A 13801-nucleotide genomic window follows, 5' to 3' on the forward strand; every position below is an offset into this window, starting at 1 on the left:
ACCATGTCCCCTAATAGCATTATTTGGACTCAACCCCACAAATCCCTCCTTGTCATCCTTACAATCAAACATGCTCGCCTTTTGTTTAATAGTAGCAAAGAGACTTATATTACTGAATTGGAAGAATCCTCACCCACCCAGTTCTTCTCATTAGATACATGACCTGTCTCAGTTTATTCAAATAGAAAAGATCAGATTTACATTACTTGGTATTACGGAAAAGTTTTACACCACCTGGCAACCATTCTTATCATATTTAAGAGAAAGAGGAAAATAAAATCTTGTTCTCTTTGTTTAGCATTTTTGAGCTCTTCCCCTTGTCCCTGACTTCTTGGTAGATGTAGAAAGGAGAAAGGAAAACATATATCTTGAGAGTGTTAATGTACTTAGGTGCAAAATCTTTTATTTTGTTTTATTTTTCTTTCTTTCTGCTGTTCTTGATGCTCACATTCATGATTGTGATTGTGTGTATAACTTAGAAAGAGAGAGACCAATTTCTTGTTGTTGGACTAAATTAACCACTGTTCCATTGTCTTTCTCGCCGAGTGTCTTTCTGTTTGAAGTGCATCAATAAAAAAGAGTTGGATAATAATAATAATAATAAGAAGAAGAAGAAGCCAAGTGATTTTGAAATGTTTTGCCGGTGTCTATGATGACTGGTGGGTCCATCTAATACACAAACGCCAAGTGTTCAAGGGAAGCAAATAGAAGCAAGACTGCTTCTATGCTAGAAGAACGATAGTGTTTTGAACTTCTCAGCAAACCGGTTCATTCTCCTGCTCTACTGAAACTGTGAATGTATGCAAAAGTGCAAACAGTGACCAAGAAGCTTTTCCCTGCGGTAGTTTCTGTAGTGTAGTGGTCATCATGTTCCCCTCACACGTGAAAGGTCCCTGGTTCGACACCAGGCAGAAACAAGGTTGTGATTTTGAAGCTAGTGTTACATTCTTAGGCCTGTAAACTGTGTTACTCGACAGCATTAGAGAAATGTAGAAAACTTTCTTTCATATTGTTTCTGTAGTGTAGTGCTTTAAGTGTTATTGCTGCTGTTTGAACTACAAAAGTTAAATGTTCCTTATTTTAAAATATGCAAATGCAGTTATAAGAAATTAAAAACTATTTATATTTTAATAAAATCTGAATTCAAGAAATTCCTGGAAAAAATTCACTTATTTTACACACAGAGCTGTGCAGTAAAGCTGAAACTCTACATCTTCAAACTGCATCATGTCAGTAAAAAAAAGGAAAACTTTACAGAAGTGTTTGATTTACAAAATGCTAGCTAGTGATGTACATGCAGCCCCTTTTTACATCATTAGAATGCACAATTACTGTAGGAAAATTATAATCTAAGAAACTCCTGGAACTAATAAGCAAAAAAAAAATGAACAGGTACTTTAACAAATCTTGTTTAGTAAAACTCCAAATTGTTCAAAACTTTTCACTGACATTCAGAAGTGTAACAATTGTTTCAACAACAAAAACATCTGTAGAGTCTGTAACACACCTTTATCACATTGTCCACAACAAGAGGGGTCGCACTAGATCCACTCATGGTCAGCAATGTCTGAGATGAGAGTGAGGACTCTGGGATTGACTGAACACTTTTTTCTTCTTGGATTCAACCTCGGTGCCTCTCAGGATTTATGGAAAAGAAACACCTTTATGGAAAAAAAAAAGAGTGAGAGAAAGATTGAGAAAATGAACAACCTGAGATGGATATCAAATTGATACGTTTGATAAATCCAAAAAAGGTGTTGATAAAAACAGAATATTAGCGTTGGAGAAACTCCAGTGTTGATCGTAGTTCCACTGGGTAGTGTATGTTAAAGCAGTAATAACTGCCAAACATCAGGCAGATGGAGGAGGTGAAGGTTGTGATGTGGTCGTTGACAATCTTCTTGTCGATGCTCAACATGAATGTCTCAGCAGTGACGCAGGAGGAACCTGGGAATAATAATAAAAATAATAATTCAAACGTTTATTAACAGGGGCTTCAATGTCAGTTATATATATAATGCAGATACATGAAACAAATTGGAGGATGAACGCTGGCAATATTGGTAGTAAACAAATACAAAATGGCTTAATAAAGTAATTAATGTGCCAAATAAAAATATTACATAAAAAGGAAAGTAATTATTAAACAATAAAATTGGAAATAAAAGGGAAAATTAAATAAGTGCTAATTTTAAAATAAAACTGAAAATGATAAATATTGATCTGTCAATGTAAAATAAAATAAGTTGGTAAAGTTTCTTTTTTGGATGCTGTATTTGGCACAATAATTTATCAAGCCATGTATTTAGTTCTTTTTTTTTATTACCAATTAAGGCAGGAACTTGAGGGATTTATGGACGTGACCTAAAGATAGTGAGGAGTTAATAATATTGAGAAGAGACTCACCAGCTGTATGTAACACTTCCTTCAATAGATGAGTTGGAATGGGATCTAACTGACATGTTGTTGATTTAGCTTTGGTAATAACATCATACAGCTCTTCCTGTCCTGTACATGTAAAACAGTGTAGTTGTGGAGTTGTAGGTGAGATTGTGTCAGGAGATGCTGTCAGAGGTTGGACCTCCACAATTGTTTTTCTAATGTTATCTATTTTTTCAGTGAAGAAATTCATAAAGTCCTCACTACTAAACTGTGATGGAACACATTTTTCAGATCCCTGATTTGTAGTGTAGTGTACAGTATTTTAAAACATGAGTATCTGTACTTCTACTTAAGTAATGGATGTATGTACTTTTGCCACCTCTGGTTGATGAGGAGGTGATGGTAGGTATGGTCTGAAGGAGAGGAAAGTGGAAGGGCAGATGGTGGTAGATTTTGCTAAAAGAATGGAAATGGCAGTGGTAAACACTTAGTTTAAGAAGAAGGAGGATCATAGGGTGACCTATAAGAGTGGAGGAAGGTGCACACAGGTGGACTATGTTCTATGCAGGAGATGCAACCTGAAGGAGATTGGAGACTGTAAGGTGTTGTCAAGGGACAGTGTAGCTAAACAGCATCGGATGGTGTTCTGTAGGATGGTTTTGAAGGTGAAAAATAAGAGGAGTGTAAAAAAAAGAAGGAAGAATAAGACGTTGGAAACTAAAGGAAGAAGACTGTAGTGTGAGGTTCTGGGGAGAGGTCAGGCAGGGGCTCGGTGGTGTTGGATGATTGGGCAACTACTGCAGAAGTGATAAGGGAGACAAAGGTAGAAAGGTACTTGGTGTAACATCTGGAAAGAGAAACAAAGAAAAGAGAAACAAATGAAAGAAATCTGGTGGTGGAATGAGGAAGTGCAGAAAAGCGTAAGGAGAAAGAGGTTGGAGAAACAGCATTTGGATCGACAGAGAGATGAGAAAAGTAGGCAGTGGTACAAGAAGATAAAGCAGCAGGTGAAGAGGGATGTGGCGAAAGCCAAGAAAAAGGCATATTACTGACACATTCAGGTGTGTAGCCATTATTTCAAAATTGAGAGGAACAGAAGAGTCAAATGTAATAATAATAATAAAATGGTATAATTGACAGGGTTTATTTTCTCTTACTCCTTTTAGACTGGGCCTTGAAAACGTGAACACAGGAATTTACAATGTTAAATGTAAATGTCACAAAAATCCCCCAGGTATTCTACACCAGATCAAATGACCCCTGACCCACACAATAATGCAGTGCTGCACACTAAGTTACCCTTCATCTGATAAAACTTAAACTAGACATGGATTATAATCAGAGGTGGCAAAAGTATACACATCGTTTACTTAAGTAGAAGTACAGATACTCATGTTTTAAAAGACTCCAGTAAAAGTTGAAGTAGTGACTACACTTTTTTACTCAATTTAAAGTAAAGAGGTTTGGGCTGTGACATGTACTGTAAAAAGTAGCCGTTACTACTACCTGTTTTAGTGTCACACTGGTAATTAAACCTCACATTATATCAATGTATTAATACAAAAAAATGAATGTATCCAGACCACCATATAGAATACAAGCAGAGAAAAGACTAAGATATTGTAAAAAAATATATATATATATATATATATATATATATATATATATATATATATATATATATATATATATATATATATACATACATACACAGACATACACACACACACTATATTACAGTTTTTCTCAAATGCTAAAACACATTTCACAAACGTTTCCTCCATGTTCCCCAATGTCTAAACACAACACCCTTTTCTAAAGCTACATAAACACAACCACACCTTCTCACTTCAAAACTCAAACTTTCACACCAAAAGAGCAGCTCGAAGCTTTCAAAAATGTAAACACTATACACATCATTACACACTACAGCAAAACAATTGAAAACACAATGCTCAATTTGTGAGAAGGTTCTTTGTTTCATAACTGCCAATGCATATTTTTGAAACTTTACAGTAATGGATGTTCTTAGATCTCTGCAGAGGATTAGGCATTTAGATTTGAGAGTTTCATATAAAGAGTATAAATCTATAGTAAATTCTGCATGTACACTACTGTAACACAACTCAATGCAAAAACAGAATCTATTGCACACAACGGTACTCTTAAAAACATGATCAGGGTGTGAAGTTTTTTTATTTACTTACACACACACACACACACACACACACACACACACACTGTGCGGCATCATGTCGCTGAGCTGCATCGGGCCACATCACCTCATCCACATCGCAGGCTATATTGTCTCTTGCCAGGCACCGCGGGAAAAACGCCATGGAATGACGAATCCATCCTTGGAAGGCCTTCACTGGGATGTCAACACAGGCCAGCTCCATTGCCCTTAGGAGGTTCTCTCTAGTGTATGGTTGTCTGTCATAAACCTTCCATCTCCATGATGAAAAGAACTCCTCTATAGGGTTCAGGAAAGGGGAGTAGGGTGGCAGACAGACGTTTAAAAAGTGGTTACTGTTGGTGGTGAACCACTCCCTGATTTGGTTTGTTTTGTGGAAGCGTACATTGTCCCAAATTATCACATAAATTTGATGTGCGGGCCCAGGATGGTGTTGTTGGCGGTCCAGGAGGATGTCTTTTAGCTCCTCTAGGAAGGTGAGGAGACGTTGTGTGTTGTAAGACCCAAGGACAGCATGCCGGTGGACAAGCCCTTCCAAACCCATGGCCGCACAAAGAGTAATATTATCCCCCCGTTGGCCAGGAACCTCAGTGATGGCTCTTTGGCCAATGATGTTACGGCCTCTTTGCTTTCGTTTCTGCAGGTTGAAGCCAGCCTCATCCAGAAAGAGGTACTCATGAGGTCTGGCCATCGTTTCCAACTTTAATATCCTCTGTGAAAATGTAAAAGTGCACAGGTGTTCAGAACAACAGTCAATCAGGTAGCACAGTATTGTCCAGAAGTAATGTAGGCCACTGAGCAACACAGTATGTCCACTAACTGTACTGTGAACATGGATGTACACTTACTTGCACATACTCGTAACGTAGGTCTTTGTGTCGTGCAGAGTTGCGCTCAAAGGGAGACCTGTTTCATCCGCATCTTTTGGCACCAGAGAACTCGGTCTATTGTGGCCAAGCTGACATCATCAATGCTCTCAAAGTTGACATTATCGGCAATGACTTTGTCTCTGATCTCCCGGAGTCTGATGAAGTTGTTCTCACGAATCATATCCACAATGAGGTTTCTTGTGCCGCTGTAAATATGGCAACCCTCCCACCTCTATGTGGCATTCTTTCAACTCTAAAAAAAGAAACATGTGTTGACAGTTTTACAATACTGTAACAACTGATTTGAAACCAATAGACTACTTTCACAGGCTTGTAAAATTGTATTGTGACAAAGAAAGCAATATAGTACAATACCTGTTGTGTTGTCTGAATGCCCTGATAATGGTGGCCCCGTGCTTCAGCCATTGTCATGCCATGGACAATGACATGGTCAATGACAGTTGCTCGCATCTCATCCGTAATGATGCTGCGAGGTTGTCTTGCTCTCCCTCCTGGACCTTCTCCTCTCCCTTGTTGGCCTGCTCCTCTTCCTCCTCTGATTTGAACTCCTCTTCCTCGTTGGCCTGCTCCTCTTCCTCCTCTGATTTGAACTCCTCTTCCTCGTTGGCCTGCTCCTCTTCTTCCATGGCCAGCTCTTCTCCCTCCACTGACTCAAATTCCTCTTTCCCTGACTCTGCCTTCATCCATTGTGTTTGTTTGGAATCTTCAGCAAACTGTGCACTCTGAACTTGTTTTTGTACATGTGGTCACAGCATTAGCAACAAGTGTCTTCAATTTTGAGTCGTTGTGTGTAATGAATGATGCCAGGTGTGTTCATTGTGTTCAAATATTGCTGACTGTGGCAAGCATTTTGCATCACATGAGCTTTCATTTGAGAATATGAGCAGAGTTCTTTTGCAACTTGTGTTTTAGCAAAAAAAAAAGTGTTAAGATTTATGAGAACGGAGGATTGTGTTTTGTGAATTGTGTCTTCATGTGAAATGTGTTTATGATATTGGAAAATGATGGCTAGATTTAGTAAATGTGTTTAGACAACTGGTCATTTGGTTTAGAGGATTGGCTTTTGTGTTTTAGCATTTTAGAAAAACTGTAATTAAACTTTCTTTAAAAGTTTGAGTTTAAAAACTCACTGACTCAAATGTCCCCAGGTTTTGTCTGATAATAGTTTTAGCAATGCAAATGAGTTTATTACTGCTGCTGACATAACTACATTATAGAACCACACAGTCAACTAAACCGCATAAATGAGCTGGAGTATCCATTCAGGCAAAATGTTTTCCAGATTGCAACTATACAGCTTTGGGAAACTTGTTCCCAATGTACCCTCAGCTTTCTGATCTCGGTTCAGAGGATGACAAGTTCTTTTTAAATACTGTAGTGCATGAATAATTTATTAATATAAGGAAGATTAATCCTCATCATTGATCCTCATAGAGTGGCTAAGAGGAGCTACTCCAAAAAGCTGGAAAATCAGTTTTCAGCCAACGACCCTGCTTTAGTGAAGAAAGACCTGAGAGACATGGTGCAGTCATAAAAACCTGGAGTCTAACACGCTCAAAACAGTGGAGATGATTGTGACATTTGAGTCAGTGAGTTTTCTAAGTTTAATTAATATTTTTCCAGTTAGATTTTGAGAGATATGTTTCTATTTATGCACATTGGACATCAACCTTCTCAGCAGCAGGTTCCATAGTGTAGCGGTCATCACGTCTGCTTTACACGCAGAAGGTCCTGGGATCGAGCCCCAGTGGAGCTTTGCCCTTTTCTTCTAATTTTGGAATGCTTTTTCTCCATTTCTCTTACAAGTACAATGCAGAAACATTCAAAACTGTTTATTTATTTCCAGGATTCAGTAACAATTTGTGAGTAATATATAAACCTCACTCATGTTTACAACCTGCATGGTTCCACTGGGAGTTGAACCCATAGCCTTATGTGTGTGTGTAAAGCAGATGTGATGACCGCTAAGCTATGGATCCACACAATCACCTGCACAGCATAAATATGCAGAAATAATGATTTAGGTAATATGTTTCCAGATTACAACTTTCCAGCTTTGAGAAACTTTTTCCCAATGTACCCTCAGCTTTCTGTTTTCAGTTGACAGGAACATGCTAACTGAGCTTTGTTTACAAGAAATAAAAAAGAAAAGAAAAAGTGGACAGTAAAAAAAAAACTGTAACTGTAACTGACCTTCACTCGCTTTATACTCAGTTTACAGCCGTTTTTATCTTATTTATGGCCAGTGTTGTGCTAGCTAAAAAATAGTAACTAGTTACAGTTACTCGTTACTTCATTCAAAAAGTAACTGAATTACTTTGTTGATCATTTACACCAAAAAGTTATGCGTTACTGTTAAAAGTAACTTTTTAGTTACTTTTTTAAAGAACGTTCTTTAATGTTCCCATTATTGCCCTTTTATTGTCTATACAAACACAAAACTGACTTAAACACAAAGTAATTTTTAACCACTTTTTTATTTAAGTCAGAGCAGCACAAACTGAATATATCACAATAAATAACAAAACAAGCTGAATCATATATTCAGAATCAAAATCAGCCAGGTACTCTATTTGTTTTTAGTAGGAAGGAGCCACATCCATAATGAAGATGAAACTCACTCACTGGAGTCACCTAATCCTCCTTATCCTCTGTGAACACATTATTTAAGAAGCCCCACATATGCAAGGAGAAGAGACTTGATTAGAGCATCCAGATCCACCTCATGCACATGCAGCCAACACGTGGTGGACACGAGCAAATTCCACTGCTAAATCCTGTTACATATATACCTGATAATGATGCTGATGGACATATTATTAAACAAGCACTGAGAAAAAAATTCTGAAGCCTCTCGTTTTCTTGGAGAATGTGAAATAAATGCTGAGGAAGGTTTGCCTGAACAGATGAGATGAGATGTGAAAGAACGGTAAAGTGGCTTTGCTAACGTGTGTCTATTTCTCTTGTACCTGCGTCACTGCTGTATTTCAGTTTATTACAATTTCTTGGATAATCTTGGTATAATTCTGTGAAGTTAGCATGCTAAGCTAGCCCCGGTCCGTCTTCAGAGAGCATGGAGTCCCGCTGACCTTCACTCGCTTTATACACAGTTTACAGCCGTTTTTATCTTATTTATGACTGTAATATCGCTCTTCTCTCAGGAACAACAGAAAAGTTGTGAAGACGCCATGATATTTTATCCGTTCTTTACCTCTGTAATGTGCGCATGCGCTGAGTGTGTCTGTGTGTGTGTGTGTGTGTGTGTGTGTGTGTGAGAGAGAGAGAGAGAGAGAGAGAGAGAGAGAGAGAGAGAGAGAGAGAGAGAGAGAGACTGGGTGACGTCACAGACGGTGGGCGGGGCATCTCTGTGTGACGTCACAGTGGGTCAATGTCTATAAGTCAGAATGCATCTCTGTTTCTCTAATTTCTAAGGTTTGTGCGTTTGAGTAAAGACACGTAAACATGGTGCTCCTCAGAAGGTTTAGAGAAATTTTTCAAACCAGAAGAAAGAAGAAATCTGAGCAGATTGCTGAAATGAAGGAGAAGCTGGAACACATGGAGAAAGTAGTAACAGACTTGGATGCATTTAATAATCTGATGATAGAGAAGTTAGCAAAAGAGAATGAAGAGAAAGCCATTCTGCTACAGACGGTGCAAAAGCTGGAGGCTACTTTGGCTTCTGAGCGAAAGCAGTGGGAACAGGACATAAATGAGAGAAACTCCACACACCTCCAAAACTTCACCGAGCTCCAGTCTTCCCTGAAGCTCTATGAGAAACAGAAGGAAACAGTAGAACGTGAGAGAGAGAGCTGGGTGAGAGAACAAAAGCGACTGCTGGAACGTGTTGCTCAGCTTGAGGCCACTTTGAAAAGAGAGAAAGAAAAGAAAGCCAAACTAGACACTGAGAAGAGGAACAATTTACAGCTCCAGACCATCAGAGAGCTTCAGGATTCTTTGAATCTCTTTGAGAAGGAGAACAATAATTTGATGAGAGACCGAGACGAATTGGAGACACGTCTTGCTCTTCGAGAGGCCACTTTGCTTTCTGAGCAAAATAAACACAGAAAAGAAAAAGAGAAGGCCAAACAAGACCTGGAGGAAATTACTTCCTCACACCTCCAAACCACCAGGAAGCTCCAGGATTTCCTCAACCACTGTGAGGAAGAGAAAAAGAGGGCAGAGCACAAGATAAATAATTTGATGAGAGAACGAGAGCGACCTGAGGAACATGTTGCTCAGCTGGAGGAAACTTTGGAGTTTGAGAGTGAATGGAAGAAGAAACAAAAGACCAAACGAGACATCACTCGCTTTATAACCAGATTCCCCAATAATTCATGAGGAACAGGAAATGGCAGCACTGGAGAGCAACAATCTGCAAAGCTCTGGACAGGTTTAGATTCAGCATGTGAGCACATGCCATACATATAATAAAGGACAAAACATCAATGTTTATTGTAATATTTAATAAAAACTTTATATTTTAATATTGTGTCTGTTTTGTGTCTTTTATTAAAGTGTTGGACTTCATTTAAATCGTAACTAAGAATTAAAATCCACATGATAAAATGTTGGGAAAATGTGACAAAAGTAAATGATAATAAAATAAATGTTCTGATTGAAATAATTTGAACATGAACAGAAGTTAAACTGATCAAAACTATCGATTGCTGCAAAAAGTTTAGTTTGAATGCAGCCTTATAACATCTACTGTTTAAATATAACTTCTGACCACCTCAGTTAGTTACAAAACATCAGAAATAAATATTTGGAATTCAAAACAACAATTTAATTTAATAGATTTATTTTAATAATTCAATCCATTCAGTCCTTCCCGTGGGCTCACCACCTGCAGGAGGGACCGTTAAGGGACGGTGCTGTGAGGATTGGGCAGCAGTCGGAGGCGGGGGCCTGCTTAGACTGCTTCCCCCGTAACCCGAATTACGGATAAGCGGGAGAAAATGAATAAGTGAATCCATTCAGTTTATTCAATTCATTTAAAAAAGATTTGGTTCGGTAATTTCGATTCCTTAGATTCAGTTCAAGTCACTGAGTCAGTTCACTGGTATTGATTCAATTTAGTCTGAATTGATTGATCCAAATAAATCTTATCATCTGCTGGTATCTACACACAAACACAATTCAGTTTAAATAACAATGCTTCTTATAAACCTGGTAGAAAAACGTGTACTTTAACAGATTGCCAGTTTTGAAGTAGAATTCCATAACATTACTTCAATTGTGTGAATTGTGTAACTCGAGTAATTCAAATACAAAAAAGCATCGAGGCAAATAACTTGGCTTAGTCTATTTAACTACACACAGAGCACCGTGTTTCCCCACGGACCATTCTTACTGATGCACCACCCGCTAAACTCTGAACAGGTAACACAGAAGACGCTGCAGAATAAAAAATGGAAGAACGGGAGGAGAAAACAGCGAGGGCTGAGGAGAAGATCCAGGCCAAAGAAAACTAAAAATGTTTCAAAAGTTTTTTATTAAAAGAGGAATGAAGCAGCTCTCCTATAGCTCTAAATCCACAAACATTTGGGGGATTTCTAACGCTTAGATCAGGCAACTCTTAAAGGTTAATACTTTTCAATACGTAAATCGTTTCACCAGCAGGTTTGAGTTCATCTACATCTCAAGCTTTAAATGCTGACTGAAATAGTTCAAGCTTGCATTTGAAAAGCATGTTTCTGCACATGTAAAGTCAGTACCTTGTTGATTTTAGGGATCTTGTTGGGGTCTATTGTAATGTTCATGCTCACAGTGTTCATGGTCTCATGACTTGGAAATACTGTAGAAGAAACAAGAAATAACAACAAAAAGTTGCAGTGCATTGGTTAAGTGCTGTGAAAAGAAAGGGGACTAAGCTGTAAAAAGGATTAGTCTAGAACACATATGCCCTCTATAACCTCGCCTATTCATGCCCATGGATCGTAGCTTTTCTTGAACTTTTCTTTGCTCCTCCTGCTCCTAAAATTTGGCATCCATGTGGATATTTACATTGTGATTCCACAGTTAGAATCACAAATAGGCTTAAATGCACTAAAACATAAAGAAGGAGATGTGATGTTTTACTTACCGCAGCCAGAGATTTACACATGATCCCGTACCCCACGGAGAAGTTGGGCTCATCAATGGCTTTCTCAAAAATCAGGTCGACGACACCCTTAAGTCGCTCCTCTGTGTCGATGTGGAGCTCTTTCACCTGCTTCATCAGCTGATTGAACATCTCTGCCGTCAGTTTGTTAAGGAAACCGCGCACCGTCCGGAAAAGCTCACGCAACACACAACATCAGCACGACTGTATATAAATAATATCTGCATCCAGGTATGGACACACAAACACACCCAATTAATAATAAAACACCAGGATTACTGTGAATTTGTAGTGTAAATGTAGGTTTCACACATTCACCGAAGTGAACGACAGCATTTCTATCTTTATATATAGTTATTTAAAGAAATACTCCAGTGTTGGCACCTCAGTTTATATCTACAGTATTTGTAGTCCATGTGCAAAAACTACAACCAAGAGCTAACATGCCTCCTAGTTTATTGAGACGAGCAGAAAACGTTACTCATCACTCGATTACAATGAAAGTCAAAGGGCAGTTGTGGGAAAAAGGAAGGATTATGTGAGATTTTTATACGCCATTACCAAAAGATAATATTGCATATTGAAATTTAAAGATGTCTAATTCTTTTATTTGTAGAAAACGTATTTAAAAAGTACGAGTCTTATTTCTAAAAGTACGGATTTGTTCTTTCAGGCTACTTTTGTAGTCAACACCGTTTAACATGCACAACAGTTTAACAATTTGCAATACGTCTTAATTAAAACATGTTGGAAAATGCTGGACTACACGTTTAATTTAGTCACATTGTAAAAGATCTTGACCAATTAAAATCCAGTGCAGGGACAGCGACGATCCCTAAACTCACCTCTCTGAGCGATCGGGAGTCGTCAGGACGAGGAGCTGTGTCTGTTTCGGCTCATCGATGGTGAATAGAGCAGAAGCTGGAACCTCTGGGGGCACGTGCACAGGCTCTGTTTTATCTGGCTTTGGTGTGACGGCTTGTGCAGGACCGGGCTCAGCTGAAGAGGTAGACTTTTCAGCGCCATCTAATGCAGCGGATTTTACTGAATAACTCTCAAGCTGTTCATCTGTAGACAACAGAGACAGTAGCAATTAAATCACAGACTAGACGAGTTAAAAATAAAAAAATAAAAAATAATTAAGGCTCATATACTCAGTAAATGAACCAGTACTGAAACAAAGAGTAAGCACATGCACCGTTTTCCTCTTCCTCTTGGTAGATGGATGTTGCTGCAGTGGAGGGACCATTGGGAATGGAGTCTGGTTGTACACGGCCTGATCATTATAGTAGAACATCCCTGCAGCCGACACTAATAAGAACAGTATCAGTTTCAATTAAAGACCAACATGTAAGCTGTGAGGATCATAACATCCTACAAGAAAACCAGGCTTTTTGTAAGGATGACTGGAAAGGCATGATCAACTTACCATTTGTTGGGGTAGTAGGTCCAGGGAGTACAGTGTAGCATGTATTGAATCCTGTGGGATGGACTGAGTACTGCTGAGGAGGCACCACATGTACTGGAGCACTGTAATAATACTGGAACACAAACAGCATATAAGTTTGGCATAAAAATCACAAAAATGCTAAAGCTATTTGAAGGTTAACGTAAACAGTATTTGAAACTTGCAGCTATAAAAGGACACACAGGGACAAATTCAAAGCACCAGGGTACCCACATGACCCCTGACCTTTCCCACAACTACATCGAACAACCTCCAAGTCTCTACCTTGTCCCTGTGTGCCTCATTACATATAGCACAGTTAGGTATGGTAATGTAGGTGAAGTAATGTGGGTGAGATAAACTCAGGCAATGCAGGAGGGAAAGACAGGGCAGAGTGAGGGAGGAAGTGCAGGCCAGACAGGGGTGGGATTTTAAAGTCAGGCTAGGAAAGGTAGGTAGAACGTATTTCCTGATTAGCACACATTAGCATACAGATATCATTTTGGTCCAAACTCCAAAGTAATGATTTAGTTTAAATAGAGTTCATAGAGTAAGTAGTTTCATTGATTTGTACAATTCTGATATACTTCATGAATAACCTTCACTCTGTTTAATCAAATCAGAGCCGTGTCCTTTTAGAGCGGTTGCCAGTTGCGCTCATATTCCTCTATATAGACATTCATTCCTCTTCGTTTAGTTCCCTTAAAGACAGAGTAAGTGATCAAGGGGTTTACAAAATGAGGCCGTTTGGCTGCGGTAAGTAAAATCTAAATGAACAGTGTGTT

At 38.7% G+C, this 13801-nt stretch overlaps 3 protein-coding genes across 10 annotated transcripts in view; 1 reads left to right on the top strand and 2 right to left on the bottom strand.

Moving 5' to 3' along the window:
• The window catches only part of LOC310724568 (eukaryotic translation initiation factor 4 gamma 3-like), an 82715-nt gene extending 70946 nt beyond the window's left edge, over positions 1–11769 (bottom strand). Inside the window, exon 1 of the mRNA XM_083538797.1 lies at positions 11552–11769. Coding sequence (XP_083394923.1) covers positions 11552–11701 — 150 coding nt within the window. The 5' untranslated portion in view covers positions 11702–11769. The remainder of the gene's footprint in view (positions 1–11551) is intronic.
• Positions 1–13801, bottom strand: part of LOC310724584 (uncharacterized protein) — a 171319-nt gene that overhangs the window by 74417 nt on the left and 83101 nt on the right. The window lies entirely within an intron of this gene.
• LOC310725056 (eukaryotic translation initiation factor 4 gamma 3-like) overlaps positions 1–13801 on the top strand; it is a 136570-nt gene that overhangs the window by 25625 nt on the left and 97144 nt on the right. The gene's annotated exons all lie outside the window — the stretch shown is intronic.

This window comes from Silurus aristotelis, assembly GCF_946808225.1.
Source record: "Silurus aristotelis genome assembly, chromosome: 1".
Taxonomy (NCBI): Eukaryota; Metazoa; Chordata; class Actinopteri; order Siluriformes; family Siluridae; genus Silurus; species Silurus aristotelis.